Here is a 19,739-nt window from a genome sequence, read left to right on the forward strand (position 1 = left end):
TTTTTCTATTATTCGAATGTTTTACTTTATTACTCTTTCAATTTTAATAACATGCTTTCAAAGTGTGCTTTAAAATAAAAAAAAATAAATAAATAAATAAAAAGGAAAACATCAAATCCAATATGATCGAGTTCTTTTTGAAAGTCCACATCAATATGTTTGGCCACGTGCCAATATTTATTCGCCGCTTATATATAGATCGAGTTTCATAATTTTTGGAATATACTATAAATCGATGTTTACTCCGGCAGAATCAATTACGTGGAGGAAATCCCCAGAAGGATCGAGTCATTAATGTGTCCACTACAAGCGTAGTATCAATCACGCGCGAATTTTAATATTTACTGGCATATAATTAATAACGCTATAACCATGTTTGCTGATCACCTCTCGAACGCGCATTTGCGTATTTCGTGTATACGACGAAAAAAAAAATTTTTTTTTTATATATTGACGAATCGCGCTTCTCCATATTCATATCTAAATACATATATATATATATATATATATATATATACGTAAAAGTATTTATTTTAAAATTTTAATCGCCTGATTGAACGCGACCCTGCATTTGCTTTCGGACACCCTCGATTGCAATTATCGACATCCACTTTAATAGCAGGTATTCTAACTTTGAAGTGATATCACGTATCAGTTGCAAATCCCTTTATCTGAAAATAAAAAAAAAAAAAAAAGAGTCTCCCTATTGCGCAGAGAATTTGATTTGATTTAAAAATGTCACATAAAGCACTCTTTTTTTTAAAAGGATTCAGTTACAAACATATAGAAGTGGCTTTGTAAAGCCTTGTAACTAAATATCCTCGGTATCATGAAATTACTTTTTTTTTTTTTAGTAGAAAGAAATTAATCTAAATTTAGGTTTTGATTTATTTTTGATCATTGACAGTATTTATATTTTGATTATTTATACGATTTTATTTTCTGTTTGAAAAAAATGACAAAAAAATTAATCAAAAAAGAGTAATAATCAGTTAATAGTAAAGTAAAGTGTTTACTAGTTCATTCAGCTACCACTAGTTCGCAATGGCGCTGCTGACAAACTCACATGACAACTGTGTATTTGCCGCAATTTTTATTATTATTTTCGTTCAAAAATATTCAAAAAAGAAGAAAAGTTAAAAAAGAGAAATATAATTTTTTTTGAAATTGAAAACAAAAATGTAAACTGAATGTGTATGACAGAAAAAAGTGATTTTATCAGAAATGAAAGAGGTTTTTTTTTTTTTCGTAATATATTTATTCCGCATATACAGATTCGAAATTGAGAGGGGTTAAAAATGAAGGCAAGACATGAAGTGCCGGAAGTTTGAGAGGGTAGTTTGTCAAGGGCATGCTTGCAATGTCTAGCTCGATGTGACAGATCATGATGTATTTGTCATTTGTTATTGTCGCAGCTTATCCCGCCGTCTACGGCCAGTTTCCTCAAGCCATTCCTCAGCCGATGACTGCTGTTGCCCCCACGCAGAGGGAAGGTAAGTACACATGTTCATTTGTCGTTTAATTGTTGATTGTTGACTCGACTATCGTAATCCTTAATGTAGATCCGGTTCCATCAAGTCCACAATCGATTTCCCTTTGTCAAACTTCCTTATAAATAATTTCTATAAATTCAATCGGATTTTGATTAGGACATCTTGACATTAAAAATATTAAAATAATTACAATTTATTATTACAAAATAAAATTTAATAATAAACTGAGAAGCTGCTATTCTACTTTCATTATGTTACTATTTTATAAAATAGTAACCTTTAATAAAATTGCAATCCACCCCCAAAAGAAATTAATTTTCTAAAATATAGTTTAAAAAAAAAAAAAATTTTATTACATTTATAATATTAATCGAAAATAAATTATATACCTCATTATTATTATACCCATAGAAAAATTTTTAATTCGCTTCTTTAATTTAACTAAAAAATTTTCATCAAGGATATATAATTAAAAAATTATTTTAAATAATCTAAAATCAATTTTCTACACGTACATATACGTATATATAATTCTGTAATCAAATTGAAACCTCGAAATTGCACAGGACTTTGAAAATGCACATCAAATTTTGCAACTTTCAATTGAATTTACTCAATTTCGGCTCTATTAAATCTCCATCGATCCTTCACTTTCAAACTTAAATGCATTGGAAATTTCATCGTTTTACACGCACGTATTACATAGTGAAAATTTTCAAAATTTATCTCAACTGAATTGGAAAACACTTGTAATTCAATATATGTTTTTTTTTAAAAAATGCTTTTAAATTATTATTATTACGAATACCCAACAAATCACATATTTAAAAAATATATTTTTTAAAAATATTTTTCAAAATCACAGTGATTGAATATTGAATTGACTTTGAAAAAAAAAAAACAAGGTGATACTAAAGGCAAAAGCGAAGGCGTTAAAATGATGAGGTGGAGGAGAGGTGGGGGGTTTGAAGAGTAGGTGGGGGAAGGAAGGTACAGAGTGAGCGCCTAATTGCAATTAACAACTCGCCATTATTAGAATATACGATGCCTTACAATGAGATAATGCAAATAAAACGAAAGTTTTAATTACTTTGCCGCTACGCCCGGCGGCGACCCGTTGTTACAACGCAGGATAATGGAAAGTTTACCGCGACAGCATTTCTCTCTTCGTCTCTCTATCGAAGTCTCTCTCTCTCTCTCTCTCTCTCTCTCTCTCTCTCTCTCTCTCTCTCTCTGAATTTCTTTCTCTCTTCCTCCTTCTACACTTTCTCGGTGTTCTTTGTATTGTTCTTTTTCTCTCTTCGTTTCATTAATGTGCTTCGCGCGTTTAGCAAAAACGGGTCGCGAATCAGAAATTTTAAATTAGAGTGCAATTTACAAAATACACTGATAATTATTCTTATTATTATTTATTATTAAGAAAGCAGAATTTTTTTTTTTAATATAAAATTTGTTAATTATTTATAAATTATATAAGCTACAGTTATTTTAATTTTTTATCAATGATGATTTTCTCAATATTTTTGTACTTAAATTTTTTGTCAATGTTCTATTGTCAGTGTTGCACTGCAAGTATTTTTTTTTCTTTTACTGTTTTTCTTGTCTTTATTATACTTACATTTTGTCATAATAAATACAAAACTGATCTGCTTTATTTATTCTTTTTTATAATATTTTTGCTAATCATCATATTATAAATATTTATGTATACTTATAATTACTATAGAAAATGTAAAATAAGTCTGACGAAAAACGATTCGTACTACTAAAAGAAAAGAAAATATTGAAAATATTCTTTTCCTACTGAAAAAATTAGAAGAAAATAAGAGTCTGATCAAATATTAACATTTACTACTGATTTTCTTTATTTTTGTCAATATGTCTGACAGAAACCGACTTATACTACTGAAAATAAGAAAAAATTATTAAGAGTTATATCTAATTTTTCACTATTGAAAAATATACAAAAATAGTAAAAAGTCTGACCAAGTATTTACTTTTACTACTGATTTTCTTTTTTCATTATGTCTGACTGAAATTGACTTATACTACTGAAAATATTTTTTATCATTGAAAAATTACAAAAAAATTATAGCCTGTCTAAATATTTGCTTCTACTACTTATTCTCTTTATTTTCCTCATTATGTCTGACGTAAACCGACTTATACTACTGAAAATAATAAAAAATATTAGAATTATATAAAAAATATTATTTATTACTGAAAACAAAATATACAAAAATAGTAAAAAGTCTGACCAAGTATTTACTTTTACTACTGATTTTCTTTTTTCATTATGTCTGACTGAAACTGACTTATACTACTGAAAATATTTTTTATCATTGAAAAATTACAAAAAAATTATAGCCTGTTTAAATATTTGCTTCTACTACTTATTCTCTTTATTTTCCTCATTATGTCTGACGTAAACCGACTTATACTACTGAAAATAATAAAAAATATTAGAATTATATAAAAAATATTATTTATTACTGAAAACTTTACAAAAACATTAAATAGCCTGATCAAATATTAACATTTACTACTGATTTTCTTTATTTTTGTCATTATGTCTGACAGAAACCGACTTATACTACTGAAAATAAAAAAAAATTATTAAGAGTTATATCTACTTTTTCACTATTGAAAAATATACAAAAATAGTAGAAGGTCTGACCAAGTATTTACTTTTACTACTGATTTTCTTTTTTCATTATGTCTGACGTAAACCGACTTATACTACTGAAAATAATAAAAAATATTGTAAATATATATAAATATTTTTTATTAATAAAAACTTTACAAACAATTAAAAAGTCAGACCAAATACTTACTTTTACTACTAATTTTCTAATTCCGTAATTATGTCTGACTAAAACCAAGTTATACTACTTATAAAATTATCATAATTAAAAAAATCTGATTATTTTTAATAAACAAAATCTTTTAATGAAAACTGTTAATTAAAAAAGTGTAATAAAAATTGGACTAGTGTGACCATATGAGATGAAAAATGTATCAATTTTTTGAAACACCTGTGTATATATGTATAAATATATATATATATATATACTATATGAGTGTTGATTTTTCAAAAAAGAACCTTCGTCAACAATTCAATATCGAAAAGCCGAGATAAACATGGCCCTTGTCGCTCGCTAAACTCATTTTGAGGCTCACGTAGTTGTTTTGCTGTGACGCGTTGAGATTTATGATTCATTTTTCCCCTAAATCCACAATACGCCAATTCGGCAACCCGTTTGTGCCCGGAAAACCTGGTGTCGCGCCTCGGCAAACTCGCTAATTTGAATCCGACTTGACAACTTCGTTCCCAGTATTATTCTCATAGAAAAACGAGAAATAGAGATATATACATATATATAGAGAGAGGGAGTGAGAGAGACAGAAAAAAAAGAGAGAAAGAGAGCAACAGAGAGATGGTTTTCCATCAAAACTGTAAAACATCGGTTCGCTCCGTACCAGTGAATAGAGACGTCGATTACACGGGTTTATTACTAACAAGGGACGTGCATCTCCGATTTTAATGAAACTCTGATGGTTTGTCACTCGAGTTTAAAAAAAAAAAAATACACTTCCTCATTCGTTTTCCACATCACGAGCTATTTTCAATTTTTAAAAGCCAACCAATCCCGGGCTTTAATTTAATTTCCGTTTCTTTTGACTGGAGAAAGAAATTTCAAAACAAAGTATTTAAAACAAAAAATTTTTTCTCAAAAAAAAATTTTTATTTTTAAATATTTAAAAAAGGAAAAAAAATTATTTCGAAATATTAAAACTACATATACCTTCAAAAGAGAATATTTTTTTATTCAAAGAAAGCGTTTACATGAGACAAATAAATTTTTTTCACCTATAAAAATTAAATACGCCGATTTTTCTTTAATTTGAAGAAATGTAATTAATATATATATATATATAATAAATTGGAAAATTAAATCGTAAACAAGGATATGGAAAAATGCCTTGGATTAAGTATTTTTAGGATTTTTAGGTCCTTACTCAAGAAATTGAAAGCAATTCTCTTGGTGGAAAACGAAAGTGAATAGCGATTAGTAGTCCCATGAAAGTCGAATGGCAGCTATCTCATTACTTAAATGTGTCCGTTACTCGAAAAGCTTGAGCAAAAGTTTCCCCTTCGTATAAGCGTCACTAATTGACAACGGAATTGTATAATATATAAGTTTAGTAAAATTAGCTACTAAAATCCTTAAATTAGGCCCCCTCTCCTATTCTCCCTATTTACGCGGAAATTTCCGCGCAGCAAAATGTTGATAACATCGAATTTTTAAGGATGATTAAAATATATTCAAAAAAATTTTTTTTTCTAAATGTTTTTTAAAAAACAAAAAAAAAAGTTGAAAAAAAATTTCTTTTTGTATATTTTAATCATAGAATTTTTGAAAATACAGATTTTCGTTTTATTGCCGTTGCTCTTTGGGCCGGTGTTAGCTGTATATATATATATACATACATATATATTGATCTCGATGTCTATGTCTCCTATGTAATAAGTGTCCATTGATAGTGTGTTATACGATGATATATACCGATCATGAATTTAACCAGAGATAATAATCGTTCACTATAAGCATCTTCGATCATTTACATGTCATTAGTCATTAACGTCATTGTCATTACCATTGTCATTACCATTGTCATTATCATTGTCATTGTCATTGTCACTATCATTTATTCTCATATCACTATCCTCAACCTACGACCTTTCATTTACCTTAAATTGTCTTGTAAATCCCGGTGTTGTGTGTCATACATTTGAAAGTATATATACTCAACGTTACTTTTTTCAAAATTCAAAAAAAAAAATGAGAGTCGTTTATGAATCGTCGTGACGCTCCGGCTAAACGCTAATTTGTTTTTTCATCGATCACTTTATTTTGTGTTCTCATTTTACAATCAGATTCATATAAATCATTCATTTGCATCTCATCATTTCATCTTACAGGCTGGCCGCAAAATAATTCATATGAAAAGAATCATTTAATTATTAATTTTGGTATTAGATAATTATTTTTACGAATTAATGTGTTTTTTTTTTAAATAAAACAGACTTTCAGTGGACTATAGAAATTTTTGGAAAAAATCTTATGGTAAAATGAATGTAAAAATTTGTATTCTTTTTGAACCATTATGATTTTTGGAAATAATTGTCTGATTAAAGTCTGCGACTGTTTTACTTTTGTAATACTTTAGAATTCTTTTTTATTTTGTTAAATTACTATTTGTCTATTACATATAACAGTAAAGAATTAATTAATTTTTTTTTATGCGAAATTAAAACAAAAAATAGTACTTTTACTTCACTTTTTTTATTGAAAAATAATTTATTTAAATCTGTTTTGTATTATAAAAATATTTACATAGTATATTTGTTTAAATACTACTGAAAAGTTTACAATTTCTATAATTAATATAATTAAAAGATCTTCATTTTAATTTGGAAATTAAATATGTTTCAGTAATATTTTCACTGAAATTCAGTAATAATTCACTTAAAATCAATTTTAATTATTACTGACTTAAACAATCAAAGCAACATTATCATTAATCACAAAAACAAATCTGATTGTTTCAATTAGTAAAGAATTCTAATTTTCAGTGAAATATGACTGAATTTCACTGGAAATTTTACTGAAAATATTGAATTACTAAATTCCAACTATTTCATCAAATCCCACTGATTCAAATTTTTACTAAACATTTTTTTTTTATTTTACTGTATATTATTATTTTACTTTTGAAAATCATTAAAAAAAATTCTGCTAATTTTCAGTGAAATATCACTGAATTTTAGTAGAAATTTTACTAAAGTGATTCAGTTTAATAATTGAATTTACAGATATCCAAAGCAATCATTTTCTTTATAGAAAAATTTATTTTATAATTAAAATTTAAACATAAATTTTTCAATTTATATTATTTTATAATTTGTTTCGAAAACATTAGAATTTATTTGACTAATTATTTGACTAATTTATTTGATAATTCATAAAAATTACACGAATTATAATGATTAATGAGTAATACATAAAAATAAATTACCATTTTGAAAAAAAAATCAACGTAATAAGAGAAATTAAAACAAAAATTAACAAATGAAAATTGTGCGGCCACCCTGTACGAATTGAATTTATGCTACGAGAATCACGCGGTTCGATCACTCTCATGTTTCATTAGCATTGTCATTTATCAAAAAGTCAAAAATTGGATTCATTAAATGCGTTTCATGTTACGATAAAACATTCAGTTTTTCACGCATATTCAACATTCAAGAAAAAATAAAGTTCATCAAAAAAAATCAACTAACATTTTAACTTGAGTATTATACTTCAAGTTTAGATGTTTAGATGTGCTCTGATTTATATGGTAGGATGCTCTATCTCAGGACCCGAAGGCTGCAACCTGTTTATCTACCACCTGCCCCAGGAGTTTGGTGATGCTGAGCTCATGCAGATGTTCATTCCGTTTGGTAACGTCATCTCCTCCAAAGTCTTTATCGACCGTGCCACTAACCAGAGCAAATGTTTCGGTGAGTATCTAACTCGTAAAACAACATTGAAAATTTCAAATTCTAATTTCCCCATTCACTTTAAACATTAAATTATATAACAGAGGGAAAATATTCTTATTATTGTCAAATATTATTCTCCATTTTTACATTTATTATATAGTTAAGTAAAATTTTCATTTCAAAATATTAAACTCTAATCTCTCAAAATTTACCATATTACGTGGAAAATCTAGTTGGGAAATTTCTCTGCATTAAGTTTTTATGTTTTGGTAATTTTTTTTTATAATTATTACACAAATGTTCTAATTATGAGAGACTTTATCGATTTATTATTTGATGAATGTTAAACTAAAATTTTGATTGACTAGTAAAACCACAACAACGAACTTTTCTTTTAAAAAATAATCTTATAAACAACATTTTAAAAGTATTGATACATGTAATTCAATTTTTTGAAACATTTTGTCTGACTAAATCTGTCTTATTCTACTGATACTGCAAGTACTTTGGAAAGATTTTGTCTAACTATAATCCACCTTTAGTACTGATTCTTATATTTAGTGCAAAATATTGAAAAGTATTTTCCTATAATTATAATTCCTATAATTATCTTTTACTACTATCACAATAATAATTGAGTCTATCTTAAACTCTATTAATCAAATTAAAAATTCCGTCATACATTTTTTGTTCGCAACATCCGGATTAAGACTTTAAAACTATTCCCGAGCGATTATCTCGAAGTTTTAAAAAAATCACAAAATTTACTATCATCTAGCGCAGCATCCGTTGGTCCAATCAAAAAGTGAGCCATACATTTTTTTTAAACATCTACCGGGTTAAGACTAAAAATTATTCTTGAGCGATAATCTTGAATATTTAAAAAAATTACAAAATTTATTTTCATCTAGAGCAGCATCCGCTGAACCAATGAACAGGTGCCCCATATATTTTTTGATCAAAACTTTTTGACTATTTTTTTGGTGATATTCCCGAGCGATAATCACGCAAATTCAAATTTTTTAGTTTTTTCCAAATTTGTTTTCTACTGTAGCTCGGCATCCGCTGGACCAATCAAAAAGTGCCCCATACATTTTTTGTTCGATACTTTTTTCTAATGACACTTATGGTATTCCGGAGCGATTATCTCGCAAATTTTATTTTTTAGTTTTTTCCAAATTTGTTTTTTACTGTAGCTCAGTATCCGCTGGACCAATCAAAAAGTGCGCCATACATTTTTTGTTCAGAACTTTCTTCTAACTACTTTGGCGGTATTCCCGAACTATTATGTCGAGAATTTAATTTTTCGAAATTTTTTCCAAATTTGTTTTCTAGTGTAGCTCAGCATCCGCTGGACCAATCAAAAAGTACGCCATACATTTTTTGTTCGAGACTCCCGGGTTAAGACTTTGGCTGTATTCCCGATCAATTATCTCGAAAATTTAATTTTTTAAATTTTTTTTTAAAATTTATCAGAGTGTAGCTCAGCATCCGCTGGACCAATCAAAAAGTGCACCATACATTTTTTGTTCGAGACTCCCTGGTTAAGACTTTGGCGGTATTTCAGAACGATAATCTCGAAAATTTAATTTTTCATAAATTTATTTGAGTGTACCTCAGCATCCGCTGGACCAATCTAAAAGTGCGCCATACATTTTTTGTCCGAAACTTTTTCCCTATTTTATTTGCGGTATTCCGGAGCGATTATCGCGTAAATTTAATTTTTCGAAAATTTTTCCAAAATATTTTTGAGTGTAGCTCAGCATCCGCTGGACCCTAGAAGAAGTGAGCCATACATTTTTTGTTCGCTACTTTTTGCTAAAGACTTTGGCGGTATTCCCGAACGATTATCTCGTAAATTTAATTTTTCGAAAATTTTTCCAAAATATTTTTGAGTGTAGCTCAGCATACGTTGGACCAATCAAAAAGTGCGCCATACATTTTTTGTTCAGAACTTTCTTCTAACTACTTTGGCGGTATTCCGGAACAATTATGTCTAGAATTTAATTTTTCGAAATTTTTTCCAAATTTGTTTTCTAGTGTAGCTCAGCATCCGCTGGACCAATCAAAAAGTGCGCCATACATTTTTTGTTCGCTACTTTTTGCTAAAGACTTTGGCGGTATTCCCGAACGATTATCTCGTAAATTTAATTTTTCGAAAATTTTTCCAAAATATTTTTGAGTGTAGCTCAGCATACGTTGGACCAATCAAAAAGTGCGCCATACATTTTTTGTTCAGAACTTTCTTCTAACTACTTTGGCGGTATTCCCGAACAATTATGTCGAGAATTTAATTTTTCGAAATTTTTTCCAAATTTGTTTTCTAGTGTAGCTCAGCATCCGCTGGACCAATCAAAAAGTGCGCCATACATTTTTGGTTTGCTACTTTTTGACTTTTTTTTGGTGGTATTCCGGAGTGATTATCTCGCAAATTTAATTTTTCGAAATTTTTTAAAAAATTTATCTGAGTGTAGCTCAGCATCCGCTGGACCAATCAAAAAGTACGCCATACATTTTTTGTTCGAGACTCCCGGGTTAAGACTTTGGCTGTATTCCCGATCAATTATCTCGAAAATTTAATTTTTAAAATTTTTTTTTAAAATTTATCAGAGTGTAGCTCAGCATCCGCTGGACCAATCAAAAAGTGCGCCATACATTTTTTGTTTGCTACTTTTTGACTTTTTTTTGGTGGTATTCCGGAGTGATTATCTCGCAAGTTTAATTTTTCGAAATTTTTTAAAAAATTTATCTGAGTGTAGCTCAGCATCCGCTGGACCAATCAAAAAGTACGCCATACATTTTTTGTTCGAGACTCCCGGCTTAAGACTTTGGCTGTATTCCCGATCAATTATCTCGAAAATTTAATTTTTTAAATTTTTTTTAAAAATTTATCAGAGTGTAGCTCAGCATCCGCTGGACCAATCTAAAAGTGCGCCATACATTTTGTGTTCGAAACTTTTTCCCTATTTTATTGGCGGTATTCCGGAGCGATTATCGCGTAAATTTAATTTTTCGAAAATTTTTCCAAAATATTTTTGAGTGTAGCTCAGCATCCGCTGAACCAATCAAAAAGTGCGCTATACATTTCTTGTTCAGAAATTTTTTCTAACTACTTTGGCGGTATTCCCGAACAATTATGTCGAGAATTCATTTTTCGAAATTTTTTTCAAATTTGTTTTCTAGTGTAGCTCAGCATCCGTTGGACCAATCAAAAAGTGGGCCATACATTTTTTGTTCAGAACTTTCTTCTAACTACTTTGGCGGTATTCCCGAACAATTATGTCGAGAATTTAATTTTTCGAAATTTTTTCCAAATTTGTTTTCTAGTGTAGCTCAGCATCCGCTGGACCAATCAAAAAGTGCGCCATACATTTTTTGTTTGCTACTTTTTGACTTTTTTTTTGTGGTATTCCGGAGTGATTATCTCGCAAATTTAATTTTTCGAAATTTTTTAAAAAATTTATCTGAGTGTAGCTCAGCATCCGCTGGACCAATCAAAAAGTACGCCATACATTTTTTGTTCGAGACTCCCGGGTTAAGACTTTGGCTGTATTCCCGATCAATTATCTCGAAAATTTAATTTTTAAAATTTTTTTTAAAAATTTATCAGAGTGTAGCTCAGCATCCGCTGGACCAACCAAAAAGTGCGCCATACATTTTTTGTTCGAGACTCCCGGGTTAAGACTTTGGCGGTATTCCAAAGTGATTATCTCGCAAATTTAATTTTTCGAAATTTTTTAAAAAATTTATCTGAGTGTACCTCAGCATCCGCTGGACCAATCAAAAAGTGCGCCATACATTTTTTGTTCAGAACTTTTTTCTAACTACTTTGGCGGTATTCCCGAACAATTATGTCGAGAATTCATTTTTCGAAATTTTTTCCAAATTTGTTTTCTAGTGTAGCTTAGCATCCGCTGGACCAACCAAAAAGTGCGCCATACATTTATTGTTCGAGACTCCCGGGTTAAGACTTTGGCGGTATTCCCGATCAATTATCTCGCAAATTTAATTTTTCGAAATTTTTTAAAAAATTTATCTGAGTATACCTCAGCATCCGCTGGACCAATCTAAAAGTGCGCCATACATTTTTTGTTCAGAACTTTTTTCTAACTACTTTGGCGGTATTCCCGAACAATTATGTCGAGAATTCATTTTTCGAAATTTTTTCCAAATTTGTTTTCTAGTGTAGCTCAGCATTCCCTGGACCAATCAAAAAGTGCGCCATACATTTTTTGTTCGCTACTTTTTGCTAAAGACTTTGGCGTTATTCCCGAACGATTATCTCGTAAATTTAATTTTTCGAAAATTTTTCCAAAATATTTTTGAGTGTAGCTCAGCATCCGCTGGACCAATCAAAAAGTGCGCCATACATTTTTTGTTCAGAACTTTCTTCTAACTACTTTGGCGGTATTCCCGAACAATTATGTCGAGAATTTAATTTTTCGAAAATTTTTCCAAAATATTTTTGAGTGTAGCTCAGCATCCGCTGGACCAATCAAAAAGTGCGCCATACATTTTTTGTTCAGAACTTTCTTCTAACTAGTTTGCCGGTATTCCCTAACAATTATGTCGAGAATTTAATTTTTCGAAATTTTTTCCAAATTTGTTTTCTAGTGTAGCTCAGCATCCGCTGGACCAATCAAAAAGTGTGCCATACATTTTTTGTTTAGAACTTTCTTCTAACTGCTTTGTGGGTATTGCCAAATGATTATCTCGAAAATTTAATTTTTCGAATTTTTTTCTCAACTTTCTTTGAATCCAGATCAGCATCCGCTGGATGAGTCAAAAAATGCCCTATACATTCTTTGTTCGAGACTCCCGGATTTAGACTTTGGTGGTATTTCGGAGCTCTTATCTCGAAATTTTAAAATTACATAAATTTTTCTTCTTTTATTGAATGCGGCGTAGATCGAAATAATAAAAAAAGCAAAAATTTTATTCTCTTCTCTTTGATTAATCGTATCTGCTCTGCAGGTTTGATAATTGGGAGTAACATTTTAGCGGACAATTCGTTAGTTATTGTGGTGTGCAAAATATATTCTTTTTTTCTCATGTTCTAAATAAGAAAATTTTTTTTATTTGGAATGAGTATTAATAAATGAATTCATTTATTGGAAATTGAAACTAGCAATTTAATTTATAATTTCAGATTAAAGAATAACTTTAAAATTGAGTTGAAATAAACAAAATTCAATTATAAAAATAAAATACTGAATTAACATTTTACTGCATAATTTTTATATAAGTATTTAATTGATAATTTTTAAAGAAATATCTATTTTTTAGAGCAACGAATGTTAGACAAATTTGCTTATTTAATTATAAAGTGAATCAGAAATTTGTCGAGCATGAGAGAGAGATAGAGAGAGAGAGTTTGCTCGTGATCTATTTTGAGAAGTTACTGTCTCGGGGAATTCGTTTATTCGACCTATCTCAAAGTATCTAATGTCATGTGTATCACCCCCGGGGCATACACACCTCGAAAAAATAGCTGAGATCCTTTTCGAAAGAGTAATATCGGTCCCCTGGTCACCCTCAAGGCTTTCGAGATACGACCCTCGCCATTGATTCAGGGGTGCGAAGGAAATATTCAAGATAAGAGGCAAACAGAGAGGCCAAAAGGAAAGAGAAATTCACACGAAATAATCATTCTCTCAATTTTCCAACGCAATATTCTTTGCCTGGGGCATTAAAATTTATCTTACATTAATAATTTTCCCAAACTGAAATTTTAAGAGATATTTTTAAAACTTAATAGTGAAATAAAACTAAATTTAATTTTTTTTGTATTAAAACAATTTTGTTAGAAAAAATAATAAAAAAGAAAAAAAAAGTAGAATCTTTCTTGAAAACAACAAAAAAAAAAAAATGGTAATTTTATTAAGTTATCGAAATCCTATAAAAGAGGAAGTACGGGATGGGGGAAACTTTGGCCGTAGGCCGTCATCATGGTAAAACTAAAATTGGATCGAGGATAATAGTCAAAATTGGCTTAAGCCCAGAAATCCCCGACGACCTTTTCGAGCTACTAACGGTCAGGAATCTACTTCGTTATCGTGTTTCCCTTCAAGCAAAACTTGGCTAATGCCGTTTATTAAAACTTTTTATTCCCTACCAGCAAATTCGGGTGGTTGGAGCTGGTTCACTAATAAGTGATCATTTAGATTGAGAGTCCTATGATATTCAACGCTTAGATGAGTTTTCAGCGCTTATAGTTTTCAACGAAACAGAGAGAATGTTGCCTTCGAGCGTAAGCATGCTCATAAAAATTGTTACCTATATATTCCTCTCGTTAAAAAAGTTTCATTCTTGCGTTCATGTTATGTGTTCTTTAGGAAAACTAACCAATTTTTTTTGTTCTTTTTTTTCCAGGTAGAATTAACTTTGGTCTGACTTAAAATGGCTTATACTACTTATCTATTGAAAATTATGATAAACGAGACAATTTAATTATTTTAGAAAATTATTATTATTATTATTTTTTGTTCAGTCATTTAGACCTAGTGAGCGTAAATTTGGCTACAAATTGCTAATTTCACTTGTGGTATTACTTTTTTTACGAAATTTTTTTTCGAAATTTTGAATAAATTAATTATGCGATTGTTGTAGGTTTTGTGTCGTTTGACAATCCGTCGAGCGCGCAGGCAGCAATCCAGGCGATGAACGGCTTCCAAATAGGGATGAAGCGATTAAAAGTTCAACTGAAAAGGCCCAAGGACGCCAACAGACCGTACTAACCCACGTCCTAGCCTAGAAAAACTGGCCGGGTCGCGCCCTATGTTATAACCTACAGAGTAAGTTTCATTTTGTCAAAAACGAATTCAAAATATTTTAATTTAATTTTAAAAAATAAATTTTAGTAACTCTCTAAATCTGAATTAGTAAAAATATTTACTACTTTGAATTAGTGACTCACTTTTTGCTTCTGAGTTATTTAGTAAAATTTCACTAATTATTAGTAACTTTTACTAACAATTAGTAAAATTTTACTAATTCAGAAGCAAAAAGTGAGTCACTAATTCAAATTAATAAATATTTTTACTAATTCAGATTTTGAGAGAATATAAATAAATTTTTATTTTTTTATTTATATTCAAAAAGGAAAATTTTTCAGTAACTCGTTTTCATTCAAAAATAACTTGAACGTCCTCATGTAAAAGGACCATTTTGTCATCGAATTCAATAAGAATTATATTTTTGTATGAACATTAATGGTACTTTTTGGAAAAAAACCAAAGTGGGATCCTTTTCATGAGGGCATAAAAATATTTTTTTTTTAAATTAATAAAAAATTTATGAAATTTTTTAGGTGTCGTACGACAGTACAAGCTGAAAGATCGGAATTGAAGAGTTTGAATCGTCGCCACAACGCTCTCCACCGTAACAACCTAGTATTCTAGTTAGTTAATTCTTTAGAAATAAAAGTAGAGGTCACCGGAGGAGGAGCTTCGTCGTCGTTCATGAGAGAATCCACGAAAAAAAAAATGGGAAAAAAATCGGAGTACACGATTTTGTCTCTGATCAGCCAAGACTTAAAAAAAATGTCAAGGATATTTTTTCTACTCCTGTAAAAAGAAAAAAAAATCTACTCTGTTATCGATATAATTTGTTCCTCGAAACATCGTCATGGAACAATCATACAAGAACCAGAGTCACTTTTTAACAAAAATTAAGCAGTTAAATTACCAAAAGAAAAAAAAAACTTTTTTCAACTTTTCTCTGCTATAAATTGTCAAAAGACTTAAAAGTCTCAATTTTTCCGACTCTCGGTTCTTTCACGCGATAATAACAAATTTCAAATTTACTAGACTGAATATTCGGTCTAAGAGACAAGAATTCTTCAAGTATAGATTCTTTCTCCGGTCTTTAAAAAAAAAAAATATTATTATTATGCACATGGCGTCATAAAATGCCAAAAAGAAAAATCTAGTCAATGCTGTGTGCAAAATTTTTATTCACGACTGATCAAAACAACTTCACTATATAAAGATCAACATCATAAATTGATTAAGTTGCATCGTTAAAAGAGATGTAGGTTTTATAATGTAATAGGAACAATATAGTCACCGGGGTTGTTTTTTTTCAGTTTTCATTAAACGAGACTGAATTTAAATTCAATTATTTGTCATGATATAAAAAATAAAATAGAATATAAATTCAGTCTACGCTTTTTAAAATTGCAATGGAAAAAAAAAACTAAGTAAAAGGGGGTCAAAAACTGAAATATAATAAAAAATAATAGGATATAAATTCTGGTGACTTAGAATTATTACCAAAAAAAAAAAAAAAAAAAAAAAAAGAGGAAGAGGAAGAAGAAGAAAAGGTGAGATGAACAAATACTCAAAGTACTTAAGTGGACAAATTTCCCACAGTAAAAAAAAAACTGTGTATAAAATATATAAGAATTTCCAAAAAAAAAATGACATTAATCGATTTATATCGATTAATCACTCCGAACCCATTTCGTTTTGTCAATCGATCGCTTCATCCGCGAAATGCCATCTTGGCTGTGATTTAATGAAACAAGAGTGAACAGTTTTTTCTCCACCAAAAACTAGTCGTGCCGCTGTCAGGTATTTTATTTAATTATTTTTAACAATTAATTTTTAAGAATTTTTATTTATTATTTTTATTAATTAATTATTTTTCTACAAAAAATTATTTTTATTAATTATAACAATGAAGAACATTTTTTTTTTTTTTACAAGCATTGCTTAATGCGATTAAATTTTTAAAAATCTTCAAATTGCAGCATATTTTCAGTTAAAATTAATTTGAAAATATTTTCAAATAATTTGAAATTCAAATTAACATATACATTTGGTAAATACCAAATAAATAAATATAAAAAATATTTATTAATTTCAAATACAAGTATACAAACATATATGGAATATACAAAAAAAATTTTCCAAAAAATACAGAAAATCTAAAATTTGAATTATAAAAAAAAAATAACATTTCAAATATAAAATATTCAAATATATTTCTAATATATACAGAAACACCAAAAAATATAATTCCAAATATAACAACAATTGCCAAATTAGAAATACATGAAATTTTTTCAAAATTTCAGATTTTGAAAATAATTTTAATGTTCCCTAAAGTTCCAATTTACACAATACTTCTAAATATACAATAATTTCAACTGAAAATTAAACGAAAAATATTTCTCAATTTCTAAAATAAAAAAAAATACGAAAACACGATAATTTTTTAATTGAAAATATATCGTTTTTTCTCATTAAAAAAAAAAGAAGTAGCACGACACATAAAACTATATCAGTGTTATGTCAATCTATAATATATATAATCTATAATCATATAATTGTATAATCTTATATATACCAAATATATGGATATATATTATATACACATATATAATTATATTAAAAACTATATATAAACAATCTATAAATAAAAACTAATTCCCGATCCATTATATACGACACATGTAATTTCTAAAACAGATTGACATTAAAAAAAAAAAAAAAAAAAAAAAATACGTTGGTCGTTTCGCGGACGGTGATCTTTCGAAAAACGATCATTTTCGTGGAGTGGGGGAAAGGGGGTAAAAAACCAATACTCTCATAATAGAACGATGACGAGGAGAGCGAAGGAACGGAGAGGAAAGCTCTGATTTGTCTGAAAAAAAAATTGGGAGGAGGGAAAAGGGGACTTAAAAATCAACCAAAGTACCAACTCATTATTTAATTATTATTATTATTATTATTATTATTATTAATTGAAAGACGTATAAATATAAATATATAAATATGAACATAAATATAAATAATATATATATACATATATAAATATAAAATATTGATAATATATTGAACGAGAAACGACTAGCGACTTAGTAAATTATTCTAGTTCTAGCTAAATTCATAGAAATAAATTATTAGAAGCGGGTTTTGAAGTGACGTGGGGGGGGGGTTGGGTTAGTCACGGGGGGTCGGGGAAAGGGAGAATGGAATTAGTGAGACGTAAAAAAAAAAAAAAAATGAAACACTAGTCGCCGCTTTGTAACGCGACCACGATTATGCTATATATAATATGTATATACATATATATATATATATACATATTAATATAAACATACACATATAAATATCTATGAATATATATTTATATGCATATGTATATATTTAAATAATAAATATTAATAAAAATATTGATTAAAAAGTATAATAAAATCATGTTACGAGCAAGCAACGCTCCTCGCTTGTTAAAAAAAAAAAAAAAATCCGTTCGCGTATGTTGCTCGTTTCGCGTACGTGTGAGCGTACGTTAATGTAAAAAAAAAATAATAATAATAATAACCAGTTACGTAATACCAAACATAATATAGTAACTGAAAAAAAATCGAGGAACTATAAAAAAAAAAAAGTGGGAGTAAGTACTGAGTTACCATTCGATCATGCAGTGCTAATTTTAAATATATGAGATAATATAATTATTTAATTCACTTATTATTATTATTATTATTATTATTATTACTATTATTATGATTATTATTATAAAAAAAACAAATATTTACTCGAAATTCAGTGCGATGCTGATGATCTTTTTTGAAATTTAACGCTATATACAAAATAAAGTATATACTGTACGATGCACACGTGAATATTATACACACATACATATATTCTTGTCATTTTTAGAGACATAAATTTACATTTTAATGGGGGGGGGGATAAATGATGAGCGTGGATTTCGTATAGCAAAGTTTTAGATCAGGACACGGCGAGACCGAGCCGATTGAAATACCGAAAAACATATTAGAAAAAAAAAAAAAAAAAAGAAAACCGTACGCATACCGTAAGCCACCGTTTATAAAAGATATCATCGTGCACGATATTTTTTTGTAAATATGTTATTTTTAAACAAAATAAAGTTTCTCCCATGTGAGAACTGTTGAATATTTTGTACCTAATTTACAATTTTCTCCAATTTTTTTTTTCTTTTGAACATATATAGAATAATATTTCTAGAATAAATATTTTCTTAGAATAATTTTAGAATGTAGGAAGTATATATATATATATATATATAAAATATAAATGTAGGAATAATTTAGATAATAATTTCAGACTCGCGTCACATTATTTCGAGAATAATTATATAGAATAAATATTGAAATAACTTTTTTTTAGAATAAATTTTTGAAATAATATAATTTAAAATAATTTTTCTATGATAATTTTTTGATAATGGAAATAATTTCATATTTAAGAATAGAAAAACATCTCCGGGAGGAACTTTTTTCTATTTTTGTTGACTATAGTTGAAAAAAAAACTGCGATTCTGAATAAAAGATATAATAATCTAAAATTTGGAGATCGTGCACGAGAGTCTTATTACAACTACGACGAAAAAGCGCTTACGAGTTGCGTTTTAAAGCGGCATAGAGGCAATTAGTTTTGTTTATAATCCTTAGAAAGTAGCTAATTAGACCGAATTAAAAAAAAAAAGTGGATTGATAGCGTCAAACAAAAAAAAAATGATAATTGCTTAAGTCTAGTATTTTAATATTTTTTCAGATCTCTCAGTATTTCTTTTTTTTTAAAAAGCCATTGAAGGGGGCAATTTTTTTTTTTTTTAAATAGCTTATTTTGTTATTTAATTTTTTAGATCTTTTTCAATTTTCGTTGTTTACCAAAAACGCGAAAAATAAAAAATTTGTTAAA

At 28.5% G+C, this 19,739-nt stretch overlaps 1 protein-coding gene across 24 annotated transcripts in view; it reads left to right on the top strand.

Moving 5' to 3' along the window:
- The window catches only part of LOC127289609 (CUGBP Elav-like family member 4), a 596,519-nt gene extending 578,546 nt beyond the window's left edge, over positions 1 to 17,973 (top strand). For 20 of the 24 annotated variants that reach the window (XM_051317658.1, XM_051317654.1, XM_051317643.1 and 17 more), the window contains 4 exons: positions 1,416 to 1,493; positions 7,903 to 8,061; positions 14,653 to 14,837; positions 15,353 to 17,973. In XM_051317658.1, coding sequence (XP_051173615.1) covers positions 1,416 to 1,493; positions 7,903 to 8,061; positions 14,653 to 14,780 — 365 coding nt within the window. In that variant the 3' untranslated portion in view covers positions 14,781 to 14,837; positions 15,353 to 17,973. The remainder of the gene's footprint in view (positions 1 to 1,415; positions 1,494 to 7,902; positions 8,062 to 14,652; positions 14,838 to 15,352) is intronic. The other 4 variants (XM_051317652.1, XM_051317650.1, XM_051317653.1 and 1 more) reach the window with 2 other exon arrangements.
- Positions 17,974 to 19,739: the final 1,766 nt, after the last annotated feature.

This window comes from Leptopilina boulardi, unplaced genomic scaffold, assembly GCF_019393585.1.
Source record: "Leptopilina boulardi isolate dan_hultmark-lab unplaced genomic scaffold, ZJU_Lbou_2.1 LbouV2_48, whole genome shotgun sequence".
Taxonomy (NCBI): domain Eukaryota; kingdom Metazoa; phylum Arthropoda; class Insecta; order Hymenoptera; family Figitidae; genus Leptopilina; species Leptopilina boulardi.